This window comes from Pan paniscus, chromosome 10 (genome assembly GCF_029289425.2).
Source record: "Pan paniscus chromosome 10, NHGRI_mPanPan1-v2.0_pri, whole genome shotgun sequence".
Classification (NCBI taxonomy): domain Eukaryota; kingdom Metazoa; phylum Chordata; class Mammalia; order Primates; family Hominidae; genus Pan; species Pan paniscus.
In genome coordinates, this window is record NC_073259.2 from 8,317,829 (window position 1) to 8,338,061 (window position 20,233).

At 47.4% G+C, this 20,233-nt stretch overlaps 1 protein-coding gene across 1 annotated transcript; it reads left to right on the forward strand.

Moving 5' to 3' along the window:
* The first annotated feature begins 9,076 nt into the window (after positions 1-9,076).
* Positions 9,077-14,425, forward strand: LOC100970801 (large ribosomal subunit protein uL23-like). Its single transcript, XM_034935180.2, has 2 exons — positions 9,077-11,782; positions 12,083-14,425. Exon 2 carries the CDS (start codon positions 13,958-13,960, stop codon positions 14,423-14,425), a length of 468 nt encoding a protein of 155 aa, XP_034791071.1. The 5' UTR covers positions 9,077-11,782; positions 12,083-13,957.
* Positions 14,426-20,233: the final 5,808 nt, after the last annotated feature.

Sequence of the window (20,233 nt, forward strand, 5' to 3'; positions counted from 1 at the left end):
GGGCCCCCCCTCCAAGCCCGTTGGCCTGAGGCGCCTCTTCCCAGGACCCCCGTGACCCTCGGCCCTCCCTCCTCACTCCATATCTGGCATCAGGCCTGGAATGGAATGGCCCTGGGCTACTGTGAACTGATTGGATGGATGACACCATGTCCATCTCAGCACCACTATCCACAAGGTGGGTCAGTAGTCTTTGTGGGGAGATGACCTTGGAGGGTGAGTTAAAGAGAGGGCAACAGAAGAAGACACAGTAAGGGTGAGCTCCCAGGAGCCCACCTCCAGCCCCCACTGGCATCCCCCATCAGTTCTTCAGAGCAGGAGCACAGGCAAAGAGGAAATGAGCATCAGTGTCCATGCCGAGGCCTTGTGACATCTCCACTCAGCCTAAAGACCACCACTGCATGTTCCAATCACCTCGTGCTTATATATATATATAAATAAATTTTTAATCATTAACTTCTATATTACAAATGCTAAATCAATAGATTTTGTATATTCATTAGTATTATCTATGTAAACACTCAAGTTACCTGCAGGTAGAGAAATATTTATTTTTTCCATTCCAAATTATTACGCTTTTATTCCTTTTTCTTGCTTTATTCTAATGCCTGGGACCTTCAGAATAGAAGTGATAAGGGAGTGCATTCTTGCCATGTTCATAAAGTTATGAAAACAATATTCAGTCTTTCATTATGCACTATAGGGTAAGCTTTAGAATTTTGTCATTTCCAGAATTTTATATGATTTTAAATGATTGTCATTTCCAGAATTTTATAGAAATCTAATCATGAAACATGTACTCTTTTTTGTCTTATTTTTCTACAGAGCATCATTATTTTGAGATTCATCAATGTTGCTATGTATAATTAATTCATTTATTTATATTTCTCAGTATGTTGCTCATTTCCTTATATTGTTCACTATGTTGCACAGATATAACGGAACATTTCACCTGTTCACCTCTTGATAGACACTTGGTTTACTTCCAGTTTGGGCTACTACAAATAAAGTGGCTATAAAAAAAAAAAAAAGACCACCACTGCATCTTCAGCTTTAACAACAGTGACCACACCACTGAGGAAGTGCTGAACAGACACCCTCACCCCTTCTCTAGCCCCACTGGGTTTAGAGGTCAGGGATGGGACGAGTATAGAGCCAGGCTCAGAGTGGGGCAAAAAGAGGACAAAGGAGCAGGACTGTCGGTGCAGCCATGAGTTTGTAATTAACAAGAGTGCTTTTCCACCTGGATGCCAGTGTTGTGAAAAGAGGACTAAAGGTGACAAGGAACTGGTTCTACGGTGGCTCCCTTCCAAAGGAGGCTCCCTTTCTCCACTGCCAGGGGCTAATTGCCTCAGGCTGCTCCCTGACCTTTGACCTTCCCCTTCTCATCCTGGCCCTGGCTCAATCTGTGGCCTCATCCCCACCGCAGAGCTGTACCCTCTCCCCATCTCACACCCATGCAGGGCCTCAGCCTGCCCCCACTGCCCTCCATGCCCGCAGCAGCTGGAGCCTTCCTGGCTGCCCCTCCCCATAGACCACCCAGCCTTGTACTCACGCCTGCCATGGAAGCTGCTGAGGTAAGTGTGCGGCCCCAGGGAGTGGGCCTGCAGAGCCACCTTCCTGGCTGCCTTGCTGAGGACCACGAAGGCTGAGATGTGGCTTGGTTGGCATAGAAGGTTTATGAGTACCGGCAGGGATACCTGGCAGGTGACACGCAAGGACCTCAACTCCAAGCCCAAATCAGTCCCCGTTATGAGTTCTCCAACCCCACAACCCTGGATCCCTTTCCTGGAGGGGCAGTAGAGGCCTGGACGCACAGCCCGCTCTTCCCATGTGCTCACAGCATCTCTGACTCCATCTCTGACTCTCCCTCTCTCGCTCTCTCCTCTCTTACCCCTTATTGCTAAAAGGTAACCAAGGTCCTTATGAAAATCACTATAGGCTGGATAAAGAAAATGTGGCACATATACATCATGGAATACTATGCAGCCATAAAAAAGGATGAGTTCATATCCTTTGCAGGGACATGGATGAAGCTGGAAACCATCATTCTCAGCAAACTAACACAAGAACAGAAAACCAAACACTACATGTTCTCACTCATAAGTGGGAGGTGAACAATCAGAACACATGGACACAGGGAGGGGAACATCACACACCAGGGCCTGTCGGGGAGTGGGGGGCTAGGGGAGGGATAGCATTAGGAGAAATACCTAATGTAGATGACGAGTTGATGGGTGCAGCAAACCAACATGGCACATGTATACCTATGTAACAAACCTGCACGTTCTGCACATGTACCCCAGAACTTAAAGTATAATAAAATAAATACATAAATAAAAGAAAATCACACTAGGAAGGATGTGCTTAAACAGAGGGGCTTCTTAAAATTTGAAATTGTGCGACTTGTTATCGCCTTCACTGGGGAACATTCCAGAGAAGAGGAAATGTTAAAGGTCAGGAGACAGGGCTTGCTTGGAGGGAGAGCAGCTGTGCCTCCAGGAGGAGAGGAACTCACAATCCTCCTACAGAAGGGGCAAGGGCAGCCCAGAGAGCAATGTACTCAAGGGTCCACAGCTAGAAACTGACCTACAGACTCAAGGGTCCACAGCTAGAAACTGGCCGAGGGACTCAAGGGCCCACAGCTAGAAACTGACCTACAGACTCAAGGGTCCACAGCTAGAAACTGGCCGAGGGACTCAAGGGTCCACAGCTAGAAACTGGCCGAGGGACTCAAGGTTCCACAGCTAGAAACTGGCCGAGGGACTCAAGGGTCCACAGCTAGAAAATGACCGAGGGACTCAAGGTTCCACAGCTAGAAACTGGCCGAGGGACTCAAGGGTCCATAACTAGAAACTGACCGAGGGACTCAAGGGTCCACAGCTAGAAACTGGCCGAGGGACTCAAGGGTCCACAGCTAGAAACTGGCTGAGGGACTCAAGGGTCCACAGCTAGAAACTGGCCGAGGGACTCAAGGGTCCACAGCTAGAAACTGGCCGAGGGACTCAAGGGTCCACAGCTAGAAACTGACCGAGGGACTCAAGGGTCCACAGCTAGAAACTGGCCGAGGGACTCAAGGGTCCACAGCTAGAAACTGGCCGAGGGACTCAAGGGTCCACAGCTAGAAACTGGCTGAGGGACTCAAGGGTCCACAGCTAGAAACTGGCCGAGGGACTCAAGGGTCCACAGCTAGAAACTGGCCGAGGGACTCAAGGGTCCATAACTAGAAACTGGCCGAGGGACTCAAGGGTCCACAGCTAGAAACTGGCCGAGGGACTCAAGGGTCCACAGCTAGAAACTGGCCGAGGGACTCAAGGGTCCACAGCTAGAAACTGGCTGAGGGACTCAAGGGTCCATAACTAGAAACTGACCGAGGGACTCAAGGGTCCACAGCTAGAAACTGGCCGAGGGACTCAAGGGTCCACAGCTAGAAACTGGCTGAGGGACTCAAGGGTCCATAACTAGAAACTGACCGAGGGACTCAAGGGTCCACAGCTAGAAACTGGCCGAGGGACTCAAGGGTCCACAGCTAGAAACTGGCCGAGGGACTCAAGGGTCCATAACTAGAAACTGACCGAGGGACTCAAGGGTCCACAGCTAGAAACTGGCCGAGGGACTCAAGGGTCCACAGCTAGAAACTGGCCGAGGGACTCAAGGGTCCACAGCTAGAAACTGGCCGAGGGACTCAAACTCAGGTCTCCAGAGTTACCTTCAATGCCCGTCTTTCGCTGCACTGAGTCACGTCTCAGAGGAGACCCAGACCTTTGAGCAGAAACAGATGGAGATCAGAAGGGGAGGAAGAGACACTACAAGGGGCTAGATGGAGGGGAGGGAGGAAGAAGGCAGTCTAAGGGGGCAGAATAGTGATCTTGGGAGGCAGGGGAGGAGGAAATGGAGAGGCCTCTTTGGCCCTACCTGTATGTACCATTTGTAGAATCTTGGCACACATCTGCTGGGTATCTTCTTCATTCTGGAGAAACAAAAGAAAGGATCAAGACATGGAACCAATGCCAACTGAATCTCCCAGGTATTGGCCTCCCCTGGCCCACTGATCAGGGGTGTGGATGCCAAAGCACCTCCCTGTCAGGCCAGCCAGGCCCCTATTCTGTGTCTCTGCTCCCACCCCTTCCCTTCTCTGTCCCCTGCCCCTGGCTCACTCCACCCTCGGTCCCCTCACTTGCACCAGGTCCTGCTCACTGAGGGCTCTGGCTGGCTGAGCCTAACAAGGTGGTGGATGATGATGTACCCCTGGGGCAGAGTCAAGTAGCTGTGCTGCCCCAGCATCTTGATGAAGCTCAGCAGGGGCATGTGTACCTTTGGATCACAGACCATCACATGCATGACAGGAAGGGGCTGCAGGATGGCCTCTTGTTCCAGGTGAGCACACAGTGGACCAGAGCAGGTCAGGGAGGTCTTTAAGGACCTCAGGCCTCCTGACTCCAAGTCCACTGTGACTCTTCAGTGGGCACTGTGGCTGTGACAGACCACCCGTGACTGGACCTGCCCACTTCTGTCCTCTGCTCTGAAGTTCCGATCCACTCCAGCTCCATCATCCTCCTGGAGAACTCCAAGTACTTACTTCCCATACTTCATATGCCCGCAGATACTGAAATTGGCAGGAGTGTTGGTGGAGGGGAATCCAAGTAAAGGAAAGGTCTCGTGTTTTGGCCTCTGTAGGGAAAGCCAGGAAGCAATCTGGCAAGTCCTGAGGGCCCAGCCCTCAAGAGCCCAGCCTCCTGTGACTCTTCTGGAAACTGGGCCCTTGTTTTTCAGGCTGATGCATTGTTCTCTATTTAACACTCAAAACCAGCATGCCCTGCTGCAGCTATCCCAACGCACTGTCCTACACCATCCAGAGCTGGGAGTCTCTGCTGCCTGCACCCCTGACTGCAGAGCTTCTTAAAAATACAGCTTCTCAGGTCCCACTCCAGCCATGAAGCCCAAGGCTTTCTCCTCCCAAGCAACCTGTGGGTTCTTGGGGCCTGAGTCAGTGTCATTTGGAGCTCCGTGTCTCTCCTGAGGACACAACAGTGCTGCCCACAGAACAGGCTCAGAAGGGGGCATTTAGGCACCACCTCTCCACTTCTCAAACTCTTCTCTGGTTTTAAAGAACCCAAATGGAACTGAAGGACAGGGGTCTGAGCCTGAATTGGCTTGGTGAGGGTGCCTTCCTACTCATTCCCTATCTCCCTCTCCTCTCCATTTACATGACACCAGGGTCTCAAGAAAGCAATTGCCCTCCCAGCACAGACACACGGCCTCTACGCTCACAGGTCTCAGATCTTTCTGTATCAGCAGAACCACTGAACTCATCACCTCCTTCTTCAAGGTCTCCCTCTGGGGCACTAGAGAAAACACAGGCGTGCAGCTGGAGGTCAGCCTCCTCCCCGCCTCTGCTGCTTGGGGAGACATCAGATGACAGCCGGGCGGGAGGAACACCAGGTACAGTCCTGGCCGTCAAAGGCCAGGTGGAGTCTCCACAGGCATCTCAGCCATCCCTGTGCCTCCAACCACACTGAAACCCACCAGCCTGGCCGGTACTTTCCACAGGAGGGCATTTGAGCCCCACTCCTTGCCGGTCTCCATGACTGCCCACACAAATCCGCCTCTCCAGCCAAGCTGTCCTCTCCTCTGTCCATCTCAACCTTTCCAACCTCGGCTGCTGCTCCTCTCCCCTGTGGCCTCCTTGTCCTGATCCATGGTCACAGGCTCCTCTCTACTTTTGGCCCATCCCCTCTGTAAAGCCCACCCTGGCTTCCCTGACCTCCCCCTGCTTGCCTTCCTGTTGGCATCGCCACTCCCGTCTAAGCAGCCCAGTGCATGTTGTCCCGCACTGTCGCCATGTGGACAGCCTCACCCCCTACCCTACAGTGAGCTCGCTAAGGGCAGGGGCTGTCTTCTGTATGTGTATTCTCCGTGCCTGTCACAGTGCTTAGTGCACAGCGAAAGCTTAACATCCATACCTGACTGGAGGTGAAGCCTGCTCTTCCAGGCGGTAATCACAGATAAACCACTGTAAAACCAGCTGCAGAGCAGGCCCTGTTCTCAGCACCTCACATTTATTCACTCCACCCTCACTAAAAATCCCTAAAGGTAACAATTATTTTTACCTCTGTTTTTCAAATGAGGAAATAGAGGCACAGACTAAAAGTCATTTGCCCAAGGCCACATAGCTAGTGAGAAGCACAGCCAAGATCCCAACCCACTGAGATGACTGCATTTAAAATCGTGCTTCTAACTACTATACCAGACTGTCTCCAGAGAAAGGAGATTTCCTAGGAACGATCAAGTCCTAGAACCCCAGGACCGTGCCCCATTCCCACTCCCTCTACAGGACACATCCCTGAAGACTTGCAGGGCTGTCACTGCCTTGGCAGGCTCTTCGGGTTTGACGATGTTTTCCAGCAAAATCACCAGCTGATCCCTGCCATATAACTTGGCTATCAGAAGGGTGTGAATACAGGGCAGTCAGGGGTATGTTTAAATGGCAGGTAATACCCAGGCTTAAATCATGCTCACAGCAAACCACTGACCATGACTTGGACGAAAGAAAAAGAAAGAGAACCAGGTCCACCCAGCATTTGCCATGTGCCGAGCATGTGCCAGGTGCCCCTCCTGCCCCACATACCTGCCCACAGGCAGCGCACAGTTCCCATCAGTGCTGTCCTGTCAGGAGCACCTTTCTGAAATGGGGATCATGCCAGGAGAAAGGGGAGTCAGCCCCAGGTGAGGCAGTGGGAACAATAGGGGTGGGGTGGGGCCATGGCTATGCCCTTTCTGATTCACTCAATTTCAGGCAAAGTTCTCATTAATTACTTTGAATCTTGTCTCGGAGGATGGAACCCCCACCTTCCCATAGGAACCTAGGCCCCAACTCCGGCCCAGGGAGAGACTAAAGGGGTCCTGAGTTCACACGTGGGCACACACACATGCATGCATGTGCACACACATATGCACACATACACACACATGGCTAGGAAAACATATGAACTTACTCAGTATGTTGAAAGCCCTCAGAGCTAAGCTATGGTTCAGCATGGAGTAACAATCTGAGTAGTATTTGCCACTTATCTGTAGGGAGACCAAGGCCTTCAGGCCCAGGAGGATGGAAACCAGGGATCCTACATGTGGAGGAGGAAACTGAGGCATGAAGCCATGCAGTGCATGGCACCAGGCTGTAAGGAGAGCAGAAAAGTGGAGCCCAGGAATCCACTCCCAGCCCCAGAAGGAACAAGACAGAGGCCAGCCAATTAAATACAAGGAAGGCATCATCCTTTTACAAAATGTTTAATTGTCCTCTGCCTACTCCACAACACAGAAGACCTGGCACCTCCCACGGGCTGAAGGAGGGCCTTGAACCTTCTGCCTTTTCCCTAGAGTCCAGGGGGAGCCACAGAGGCTTGTCACCCCAGAAAGCACACAGGATGTATCCAAGTTACCTCATGGAAAACGTCCCACTCTGTGCCCAGAATCCAGGCATTTGCCTGTTTCAGAGAAGCCTGCAATGTGTGCAGCAAAGGTCACCATGTCAAAGACCCCTGTACCGTCTGGAGATGGTGATCTGGTCTGGGGAAGTCATCACCACCAAAGAAGAGAGAGGGCAAGGACAGGATGCCTCCGGCCTGCCGCACCCACCAGCTGGAACAGCACCCCTGTGATATTCCCCAGCTGGGACTCCAAGTTAACACCTCCACAGCCACTGAGAGCCAGAGTCTCGGCCAGCTGGCAAATGCACTGTGTGCACAAGGACAGAGTCAGGACAGGTCGTCCCAGCCCTTTCCACAGCCTCAAGGGAAGTATTCCTTCCTCATGTCTTCGAGGTTGGTCCAAGCCCTTATGATTTCACATGGCCCTCTCGAGCCTTCAAGGCAGGACCAGGGTGCCGCTCTCCCGTCGCTCAACACAACCAGGACTGGACCCCTCTTCCAAGACCCTGCACTTATTTTCAAAGAACCTCACTACTCCAAGAAAACCTTAAGGGAATCCAACACTGCAAGTGTTGGGTGACCTGAAAGAAACAGGAGTCAATCTAAGCATCCATCAACAGACAAATGGATAAAGAAATTGTGGCATATATTTAACAATGGAATATGATTTTAAAATGCAAATAAAAATCCTATAACATCGGCCTAACAGAGGCAGAATTCTGAGATGGCCCCCAAAATTCCAGGGCCCTGGTATACACACATCTTCTGTCAGTTAGTCACGCAGTAATCTCAGTGTTGATGGGAAGGGATTTTGCAGTTGACATTTATATAGGGGGATGATCCCTGTGTGCTTGACCTAACCACATGAGCTGCTCTACATCTGGGCCTAGAGGTCAGAGGAAGGGAAGGCAGAGAGACTCAAGGGCAAGAGGGATCCAACGAGGAAGCATTGCTGGCTCCAAAGCTGGAGGGTGCCTCAGGGCAAGGAATATGAGTGGCCTCCTTGAGGTGAGAGTTGGCCCTGGCTGACATCCAGCTGGAGAACAGGGAATTCAGTCCTACAATCATGAAGAGTACATATTTTGGTAATTTGTGACACATCAAGAGAAAACGGATGCGGCTCCACACTGTGCTTTCATGGCCATCCTGCTGACTGAGCCTCGTCCCACCCTTGGGAGGCAGGCGCGCTGTTACCATTTTACAGATGAGAAGGAGGTGGCTCCAGAAAGGCGAGGGATCAGCTCAAGCCCTCACCCCGAGTAAATACCACTTGAACACCAGTGGTCTGCACAGGAAGCCTGGCCACACTGCCTCCTGTGCATGCTCCTTCCAGGGCTGCTGTGAGGACAGAGGTGTAACAGCACCGCGCAAAGACCTGCGCGCAGGAAAGACGGCTCATCACTGAGTTAAGGCGGTGAGAGTTCTTAGCGAGTGCCCTGGGTCTCAGGGTCACCCTCCAGGAAATGGCCAAGTCGCGCCAGGATTCATGACTGCTCCATGATTTGTCTCCCCGTCGTCTTTTGCAGTGACTGCTGAGAAACGTAGCTTGCTTGTCCATCCAACACACAGGGCATGTCCTACGGAGATGCCCCAGAAACTTCTCCCCACGCACAGTGGCCTTTGACAAAGGGGGCAGGGCCACTCAGGACACGTGCATTCTGACCAGCCTAGGCCTTGAGCCAGTGTGTCAAGGTCACACGGAGGTCTCCTGGGTCACACTGCTCTCTTTCTCTGCGCCTCTTCTTTCCTCAGAGCCCCTTCTCACATCCCTATTCCCCGCAGAAATCTGCACTCCCCATCACCCCAGCTAAACCTTGTTCTTAGTCATTCTTTCTCACTAAGGCATAAACTGCAGCAGCATAAAGAGGAGTTCTGCACCTGGGGATTAGGGATGAGTTTCACAGGGCCTGAGACTCTCCGGGATTGTGTGCAAAATCCTGTGCAAATGTGTCTTTCACCAGCTTCTCAAAGGGCCCTGAGTCTCCAAAGGGGTCCAAGAATCACCGGATAAACGATTTTCCCAAAGTTCACGCAACCTGGCTCGTCAGTGCTTCCGTGTGTTTTATAAAACATGACTGCATCGCAGTCCCCAGGCAGCAGTCATCGCAGGCTCTGCAGGAACACGCGACAGCAAGCATCCATGAAATGGGAGGATGCTCCGGCCATGGGAGCATTTCCAGGGCATACAGAGGGCTTTTCTCTGCCCCTTGATTTCACTCCACGGAGTCAGCACCTTCTCATCTACCCAAAAGGTGGCCCCAACAGCTGGCCCTGCAGTGAAAAGGTTCTCCATGCTCATGCTGTTCCCTCTAATTGGTTTTTGTTTGTGAGCTGAGATTGCATGACTGCCCTCCAGCCTGGCAGACAGAGTGAGACTCTGTCTCAAAAAAAGGAAAAAAGAAAAATTGGATATATTTTGGATATAATTTGGATATTTATGGTGCACAATGTAGTGTTTTTCAAATATGAGCACACTGAGTTATGTAACATGCATGGCCTCACACACTTACCATTTTTTGTGGTGAGAACACTTCAAACCTACTCTCTTCACAATTTTCCTGTCTGCACTGTGGTGTTGTTAACTCTAATCACCATGTTATACAGCAGATCTCTGGAACTTCTTCCTCCTGCTTAACTCTGACAAGCATCTCCCCAACCTGCACCCCCAGCCCTTGATAACCACCATTCTACTCTCTGTTTCTATGAGTTCAACTTTTTCAGCTTCCACACGTAAGTGACACTATGTGGTTTTGCTTTTCTGTGTGGTTTCTGGCTTATTTGCTTAATGTTATGAATGCCCTTCGTATTCATTCATGTCACAAATGTCCTTTTTTTTTTTTTTTTTTGAGATGGAGTTTTGCTCCTGTTGCCCAGGCTGAAGTGCAATCTTGCAATCTCAGCTCACCACAACCTCCGCCTCCCCAGGTTCAAGCAATTCTCCTGCCTCGATCTCCCAAGTAGCTGGGATTACAGGCATGCGCCACCATGCCTGGCTAATTTTGTATTTTTAGTAGAGACGGGGTTTCTCCATGTTGGTCAGGCTGGTCTCGAATTCCCAACCTCAGGTGATCCACCTGCCTCAGCCTGTCAAAGTGCTGGGATTACAGGTGTGAGTTACTGCATTCGGCCAGGATTTCCTTCTTTTTAAAGCCTAAATCATATTCCATTGTTATATATATGCCCCATTTCCTTTATCCATTCATCTGCTGATGTAGGCTTAGGTTGATTCCATTTCTCAGCTATTGTGAATAGTGCTGCAGTGCACCTGGGGGTACACATATCTTAGAGGAAAAGCTTACAACTTTATCCCATTCTGTATGATGTTAGCTTTGGGCTTGCTATATACAGCCTTATTGCATTGTGGTACAGTCTTTCTATATCAAATTTGTTGAGAGTTTTCATTATGATAGAATGTTGAATTTTGTCAAATGCTTTCTTTGCATCCACAGAGATGATCCTATGGTTTTAGTCCTCCATTCTATGACTGTAGCATGTCCTATTTATAGACTTGTGTACACTCAACCACGCTTGTATCCCTGAGATAACTCCCACTTGATCATGGTGAATGATCTTTTTAATGTGCTATTGAATTCGATTTGCTAGTATTAGATTGAGGATTTTTGCATCTATGTTCATCATGGATCTTGGCCTGTAATGTTCTTGTAGCGTCCTCCTCTGGTTTTGGCCTCATAATTTTCTCCCAGATTTTGGGAAAAGTTGGAGCAGGATTGTTACTAGTTCTTCTTGAAATGTTTGGTAGAATTCAGCAGTGAAGCCATCAGATCCTGGGCTTTTCTGTGATAGGAGACCTTTTATTACTGATTCAATCTCCTGGCTTGTTATGTAATGGTCTGTTATGTCTGCCTCATTCTTCAAGGTGCAATTCAAACCTGGCCTCTTCTGAGAAGCCTTCCTGAAATCCCTCCAGGCAGAACTAATCCCTTCTCCTCTGGGCTCCAATAGCTGGTAATGCAGCCCTGCTGGTAATGCAGCACGTACCACGCCCAAGAACAGTTGTGAGGGTTTCCCTCCCCATAGATAGAAAGCAGCTCCAAGACACGCAGAGTGACTTGCACTTCCCTCTCTCCCTAGCCCTGTATAGGGAGCTACCCAGTCAATGTGGGATGATTGACTCAGGGCTCAGCAAACTTTCTCGGTACAGGATCCAAGAGGAAATAACTGAGGCTTTGTGAGCCATACATGGGGTCTCTGTAGCAATTGCTCAACTCTGCCTTGCTGCACAGAGGCAGCCCTGGATAATATGCAAACTATACGCAAATGAGCAGCCTGGCTGAGTTCCAGTGAAAACTTACAGCAACAGGTGTCAGGCTGGAGTTGGCCTAAGCTACAAAAGACAGGTTAGGGAGATGGACAATGGGTAGGAAAATACAGTTAGATAGAATGATTGCGATCTAGTGTTTGGTAGCACGATAGGGTGGCTGTAGTTAACAATATTATATATTTCAAAATAACCGACGGAGTGAAATTGGAATGTTCCTAACCCAAAGAATTGATGAATGTGTCAGGTGATGGATATCCCAATTACTCTAATTTGATTATTACACATTGTATGCTTGCATCAAAATAGCACAGGTACCCCATAAATATGTACAACTAGTATGTATCCATATTAATTAAATATAAAAAAATTAAGACAGGTTATAAAGAGCATAGATAACATTGCTTTAGACATATCCAATGATATGGATAATGGAGTTAAGTATATCCAGATTATACAGTTATGTATGTGTAAACCACATATATACACATATCTATACACATATGTATGTGTACATAGACAAAAACATATGAATGCACAGATAAAACTGAAAGGGCATACATCAAAATGGTAACATATCCAGATGGTAGATTTAGATATAATTTTTCTTTTCTTCTAAGGGTTTTTTAATATATTCTGAAATATTTAATATATTCTGAAATAAACATGTTACTTTGTCACTTTTAAAATGTTATTTTTAAGAATGTTCTCTTAAAAATGCATTTAAACTGACAAATTAGAAAGTGATCTAGTAAAAGCAAGGAGGCTTATAGATAAATCCTAATTCTAGTGAGTACAACAAATATTTTCTATATGCTGACATTTATAAGAGCATTTAAGATAAATCTAGTATAAATGCTGAACTCAGAGTGAGTAAAAATGACAAATACTTATAGGACAATGCATGCAATATTATAGGTGCATACAACGCTCTGAAAGAATACAGAGGAGGGCATAATTAACTCTGCAGGAGTTAGGAGGAGGTTCAAAGAAGAGGGTCTGGTGAGTACGGATTTTCAGAATGTAAAGGAATAGAGGGGATGATGTGAAAGGAGGAAGAACCTCCCAAAACAAGACAGCAGGGCAGGGCACGGTGGCTCACATCTGTAATCCCAGCACTTTGAGAGGCCGAGGCAAGAGGATCACTTGAGCCCAGGAGTTTGAGACCAGCCTGGGCAGCATAGCAAGACCCGTCTCTATTTAAATAAGTTCAATATTTTTAAAAGACAACAGAGTGGCCGGGTGCGGTGGCTCACGCCTGTAATCCCAGCACACTGGGAGGCCGAGGCAGGTGGATCACGAGGTCAGGAGATTGACACCATCCTGGCTAACATGGTGAAACCCCGTCTCTACTAAAAGTACAAAAAATTAGCTGGGCATGTTGGCAGGCACCTGTAGTCCAGCTACTTGGGAGGCTGAGGAAGGAGAACGGTGTGAACCCAGGAGGCGGAGACTGCAGTAAGCCGAGATTGTGCCACTGCACTCCAGCCTGGGCAACACTGCAAGACTCCATCTCAAAAAAAAATTTAACTGTAAAATTAAAAGGACAAATATTTAAAGCATCCCAGGCACACCTGACCTTAGTGCCAGGAACTGGAGTGCTTGAAGTAGCTGCAGACAGATTAGCAGCTAGTAACTCATTAAAATGGATAAAATCTCATTCCAGTAAACCCACAACCTTCCAGCATGGGCCTCATGGCCATCACAAATATGTCACAGTGCTGCAGAGATTTTGTTTATGGCCAGTTCTGGGGCCAGTTTATGGCCAGATTTTGGGGCCTGTTCCCAACACTTCATCATGTTGGTCAGGCTGGTCTCAAACTCCTAGCTTCACGACCCGCTCTCCTCGGCCTCCCAAGTGCTGACGTGAGCCACTGTGCCTGGCCTAAGAACATACATGAATGTCCAATAAGCACATTAAAAAGCGCTCAACATCTCTAGTCACTAGGAAAATGTAAATTGATCCACAATGAGATGTCACTTCACACCCACTAGAACGACTATAACCAATCAGCAGATAACAGTGAGTGCTGGAGAGGATGTGGAGAAATCAAAATCCTCATACACTGCCAGTGAAAATACAAAATGGTGCAGGCTGGGCGCAATGGCTCACACCTGTAATCCCAGCACTTTGGGAGACCGAGGTGGGTGGATCAAGAGTTCGAGACCAGCCTGGGTCAGGAGTTTGAGACCAGCCTGACAAACATGGTGAAACCCTGTCTCTACTAAAAATACAAAATTACTTTTTCACAAGATGGCACTGAAAGCAGAGAAGGAAGCTCCTGCCACTCCTAAAGCCAAAGCCAAGGCTTTGAAGGCCAAGAAGGCAGTGTTGAAAGGTGTCCACAGCCACAAAAAACAGAAGATCTACATGTCACCAACCTTCCAGTGGCCCAAGACACTGCAACTCCAGAGGCAACCCAAATATCCTCGGAAGAGCACCCCCAGGAGAAATGAACTTGACCACTATGCTGTCATTAAGTTTCTGCTGACCACTGAGCCGGCCATGAAGAAGATAGAAGACAACAACAACATGCTTGTGTTCACTAAGGACGTTAAAGCCAACAAGCACCAAATCAAACAGGCTGTGAAGAAGCTCTATAACATTGACGTGGCCCAATTCAACACCCTGATTCGGCCTGATGGAGAGAAGAAGGCGTATGTTCAGCCATCTCCTGATTATGATGCTTTGGATGTTGCCAACAAAATTGGGATCATCTAAACTGAGTCCAGCTGGCTAATTCTAAATATATGTATATCTTTTCACCATAAAAAAATACAAAATTAGCCGGGTGCAGTGGCACATGCCTGTAATCCCAGCCACTTGGGAGGCTGAGGCAGGAGAATCACTTGAATCCAGGAGGCGGAGGTTGCACTGAGCCGAGATTGCACCATTGCACTCCAGCCTGGGCAACAAGAGTGAAACTCCGTCTCTAAATAAATAAATAAACAAATAAAATGGTGCAGCCACTTTTTTGGAAGACAGTATGACAGTTTCTCAAAATGTTAAAAACAGAATTGCCTTAAACCCAGCAACTTCACTTCTAAGTATGTACCCAGGGAAGATGAAAATGTATGTCCACACAGAGGCTTGTATGTGAATGTTCATGGCAGCACCATTCACAAGAACCAAAAGGTCAAGACAACCCAAATGCCCATCAACGGGCAAAGGGATTAAAACATGGAACATACAACGGAATACTGTTCAGCAATCAAAAGGAAGTTCTGGTGCATGCTACTACATTGATCAACCTCAACAATGCAATGCTTCATGAAAGAAGCCAGATGCAAAAGAACTCACATTGCCTGATTCAGTTTATATGAAATATCCAGAACAGCCTAATATAGAGACAGAAAGTAGATAACTTGTTGCCTAGGGCTGGGGATGAGAATGAAAAGTAACTCTGATGGGCACAAGTTTCTTTCTGGGATGATAGAATGTTCCAGAAGTAGATTTTGGTGATGGTTGCACAATTCTGTAAATATACCAAATATACTAAAAATCATTGAACTGGACCAGTGTGGTGGTTCACATCATCAATCTCAGCACTTTGGGAGGCTGAGGCAGGAGGGTCACTTGAGCCTAGTAGTTTGAGACCAGCCTTGGCAACATAGGGAGACCCCATCTTTCCAAATAATTGAGAAATTTGTTGGGCATGGTGACACACGCCTGTAGTCCCAGCTATTCTGTAGGCTGAGGCAGGAGGATGGCCTGAGCCCAGGAGGTCTCAGGTCTTAGCATGGCCAAGGACGACAGCCCTCCGTGATCCTCCCCCTTTCTGAGATCCTCCTCCTGCCCCCAGTGCTCTGTGTTCAAACCTGAGCGCACCCTGTAGCGTCACACTCAGCCCCGACTCCCCTGCCTGGGTGCCCTGCCTGGCCTAGGAACCGGAAAAACCTACCCGCTTCCAAGACTCAGCTCAAGCACCTCTTCCTGCTGGCTGTGTGGGGTATTGTTTGTTTGATTGTTTTCAGACAGAGTCTAGCTCTGTCACTCAGGCTGGAGTGCAGTGGCGGGATCTCAGCTCACTGCAACCTCTGCCTCCAGGATTCAAGTGATTCTCGTGCCTCAGCCTCCCGAGCAGCCTGTAGGCACCAGCCACCACATCCAGCTAATCTTTGTATTTTTAGTAGCTACGGGGTTTCACCATGTTGGCCAAACTGATCTCGAACTCCTTACCTCAAGTGATCCGCCGGCCTCGGCCTCCCAAAGTGCTGGGATTACAGGCGTGAGCCACCGCGCCTGGCCTCTGCTGAGTGTTTTCTGATACCCCTCCTGGGGACCCCACAGTCCCCTGAAGAGCCTTCTGCCCCAGCGCCTCGCCCCGCTGGTCCTGTATGTTTCCATGGCTGCCTCGCCCTCCTAGACCACAGCCTCCTGCAAAGTAGGGCCCCGTATCTCAGTTGGCTTTGCGCTCCCAGTGCCTGGCACAGAGCCTGGCTCCCAAGAGCACTCAACGACCCTTGAAAATTGACCGGAATCCCGGACAGCGCCGAGGCAGCGCGGGGAATGGGAGCGTGATCTGCTGCCCTCTCCTGGCAATGTGAAGCATTGTCCTAAGCACAGACACTTCCCTCTTCGCTGTACAAAAACAACTGCAGGATCGGGAAGCTGGAAAAGGAGCTGATGGAGGATGGGGGATATGGATGCTGTCTAAGAGACAAACTGGATTGAGGGGTTGCTGAGACTCTGCCATCTCCCACACTTTTCCCACGTTCGTGGACGCAGGGGCGAGGTCAGTGCTTTCAAAGGAGGATGCATCCTCAGAGAGGCTCTCGCTCCCCCCATCAAACCCTATACTCTTGGATGAGATCTCGCTTGTCAATATACGCGGTTGCCATGTTGTAACTATCACTGCACCTTTAATTCACTTCAGTGAGCGATCACTGAGTTTTTTCCACCATTGTTGTAAAATTTGTTTTGCTCTTGTGTGTAAAAAGACTGTGAATTTAACCACTGGCTTCTCCTGATATTAACTCGGCTTTCTACTGCTGGGAGGTTGTCTCTGACATTCTGGGTTTCTCAGCCTTCTGTCAAAATCCAAATACAGTCAGTCCGCAGTATACATGGGGGACTGGCTCCAGGACCCTCCCTTGAAGATACTAACATCACAGGTGCTCAAGCCCCTGATACAGAATGGCACAGCGTTTGCAGACAACCTATGCACACCCTGCAAGCTCTTTCTTTCTTTTTGAAGGAATATAAAACTATTTGTTGACCACTGTTCACCAGTATTTACAATAAATTAAACAATATATAGTAGAATAACATTCTGCTTGCTACAGAGTTGTTTTTCCTGGCTTTTGCTGAACCAGTAAAGAAAATACTGAGTCTACATGTAAGGAATGAGTCAGGGTGTGTTAGCACTCCTCACACGGGGACACCAGCTGCAGGGGGTCTGTCCTTTGCAGACCTCTGACCCAGTGACAGATGAATGAAGTACACTGACACTCAGATATTCTGCTTTGCCAGTCCAGCTGAGTGTCTCCGAGCCGCTTACAGACTCCAGCAGAGTCCTGTAAACAGTTGCGACTCGGCCCTGACCAGCTAGTGAGACTTGGATTTATTGGTAAAGATTAATTGACAAAAGACTTGAGTCAACACCACTAGAGGGTAATTGACATTGTGGACTTCCCAAGTAGAAAGCACTTAAGCACCCACCGTACATCAAAGGTTAATCTTAAGACCATATGAGTAAACAAGCTAGCTAGGTAACTTCCCCACATTCTTTTGTTACTACTTTAATCTATTTAACTAAAGGTAAAGGGACCAGGCTGCCTTTAGCCAGATCTATTATCAAAATGATGCAAACTTCTCGGCCTTCCAAGAAGATTTCTGTCTATCTCTATAACAATCCCTAATATTTTTCCCACCAGCCTGACTGAATCTCTACATTGGGGTAAAGAAGAAACATACAGGTCAATAGTTGAGATTACCAAAGGTTGTTCACACATTTATGGCAGCAGGTCCTAGACTGCCAACACCTCTAACCATCTCATTAGGTTTCTATGAGCCAAGTCTTACATATTCCATGAATCATGACTTTAAGTCAATATAGCAACACAGATTTCAAAATGTTTTTAAGGAATGGCCCACTGGAGAAACTGTCACATGTTCACTTAACTCAGTTTTGTTTAGCTAATTAAAACACACCGGGATGTGTCTTGTTTCCTCATCTGGATGGGGAAACCTCCAGTGATGGCAGTGATAAAATTTTTCCATTTAGGAATTTTGCAAACAAACCACTTCATTTATAGATATAGATGCTTTAAAATTAGCCGATTTAAATTGTCCTATTAAGTAGAATTACTTATTTCCCTTGAAATGTATGGCTTCAGGAAGCTTTTCACTTTAACTTGAAGTGATCATCTCGTAGCTTGCTTAGAATAATGGCATCTCAAAAACATGGGTTTGCCTGTGGCTTTTGTTTCGGTGAATTTTTTTTAAGAAAACATTTACATGTGCATTTTATGTATATACAAACTAAATAAATAAATAAATAAATAAATAAATAAATAAATATCTAGATGGTCCTTAGGCTTATAAGAAAACAAGTTTGGCCAGGTGCAGGGGCTCATGCCTGTAATCCCAACACTTTGGGAGGCCGAGGCGGGCGGATCACCTGAGGTCAGGAGTTCAAGACCAGCCTGACCAACATGGGGAAACCTCATCTCTACTAAAAATACAAAAATTAGCTGGGCATGGTGGCACATGCCTGTAACCCCAGCTACTTGGGAGGCTGAGGCAGGAGAATTGCTTGAACCCAGGAGGCAGAGGTTGCAATGAGCCAAGATCACGCCATTGCACTTTAGCCTGGGCAACAAAAGCGAAACTCTGTCTCAAAAAAAAAAAAAAAAAAAAACACAAGTTCTGATGGAGTAATGACTGAAAATTTCCCCCAACATATAGAAAAGCTGTTCTTTAATGCAGAAGAAATAATATACCATGGTATCAAATGTTCTTTTCTAATAAAGGAAGTAACTACAGAAAGCTTTTATTTATTTGTTCAAAGTAACCAGTATTACTGATGAAAAAAAAACCCCAACAACTCTTCCAACACTACTTTCAAAACAAACATATTAAACTTGATTTTCATTAGAATGTAGTTATTTTGTCACATTAGTAAATCAAAAAGCAAGACCCAAATGTTATATATATATATATATATATATATATACACACATGTATTTTTTTTTAATGTGAACAATTATTGAGTTTCATCTTCTGGACAAAAATGCCAAGTTAGTCTCTCTTCATAAAAAGCAATTACTGGCCAGGCATAGTGGCTCACGCCTGTAATCCCAACACTGTGGGAGGCTGAGGCGGGCTGATCGCTTGAGGCCAGGAGTTTGAGACCAGCCAACCCAACATGGTGAAACCCCATCTCTACCAAAAACACAAAAATTAGCCGGGCGTGGTGGCGAGCACCTGTAATCCCAGCTACTTGGGAGGCTGAGGCAGGAGAATCACTTGAATCCAGGAGGTGGAGGTTGCAATGAGCCAAGATCATACCACTGCACTCCAGCCTGGACGACAGAGCAAGACAGTCTCCAAAAAAACAGCAGTTACAACTGAGAAAACTGCATACTTGCTTCTTTTGCCAGCATGAAGTCTGCCTCACCTGAATCTTTCCACCTCATGAGAAACATCCATTTTCCGCTGCCATCTGTGGCACCAATTACTCTTTCAGGATCAAGACCTGTGGCAAATCCTCTTGGTTTGTCAGCAGCATCTCTTTTCTTCTGTGATTTGCTGACATCAGATTCACTGTGAGATACAGATTTTCTTTTAGTACCATCTTTTTCTTTACCAGCTTTTTGAGAATTAAGAAAAGCTTCAATTAACTCTGGACAAATTAAATTAAAAAAAAACATTTTGCAAGTGAAAAGACATGCCACAGACTAGAAGATCATTACTATATATATATATATGTGTGTGTGTGTGTGTGCGTGTGTGTGTGTGTCAAAGCAAATTTTATCTATAATATATCAAGAAATCTCACAGATTAATAACCAGACAACAAAATTCTTTTTTCTTTAATTTTTTTTTTTTTGAGACAGAGTCTCGCTCTGTCGTCCAGGCTGGAGTGCAGTGGCGTGATCTCGGCTCACTGCAACCTCCACCTCCCAGGTTCAAGCAATTCTCCTGCCTCAGCCTCCCAAGTAGCTGGGATTACAGGTGCCCACCACCATGCCCAGCTAATTTTGTGTATTTTTAGTAGAGACGGGGTTTCGCCATGTTGGCCAGGCTGGCCTTGAACTCCTGACCTCAGGTGATCCACCTGCCTCGGCCTCCCAAAGTGCTGGGATTACAGGTGTGAGCCACCATGCCCGGCCAACAAAATCCTTTAAAATGGACCAAAGATTTAGACAAGTCTTTCACAAAAGAGGCTATCCAGATGGCCAATAAGTATATGAAAACTGTTCAACTTAATTAGCTATCGAGAAAATACAGATTATGTATTATGTATCTAGCTCTACATCCCCCAGGTGCACTACAATGAAAAGGACTGACAATACCATGTGTTGG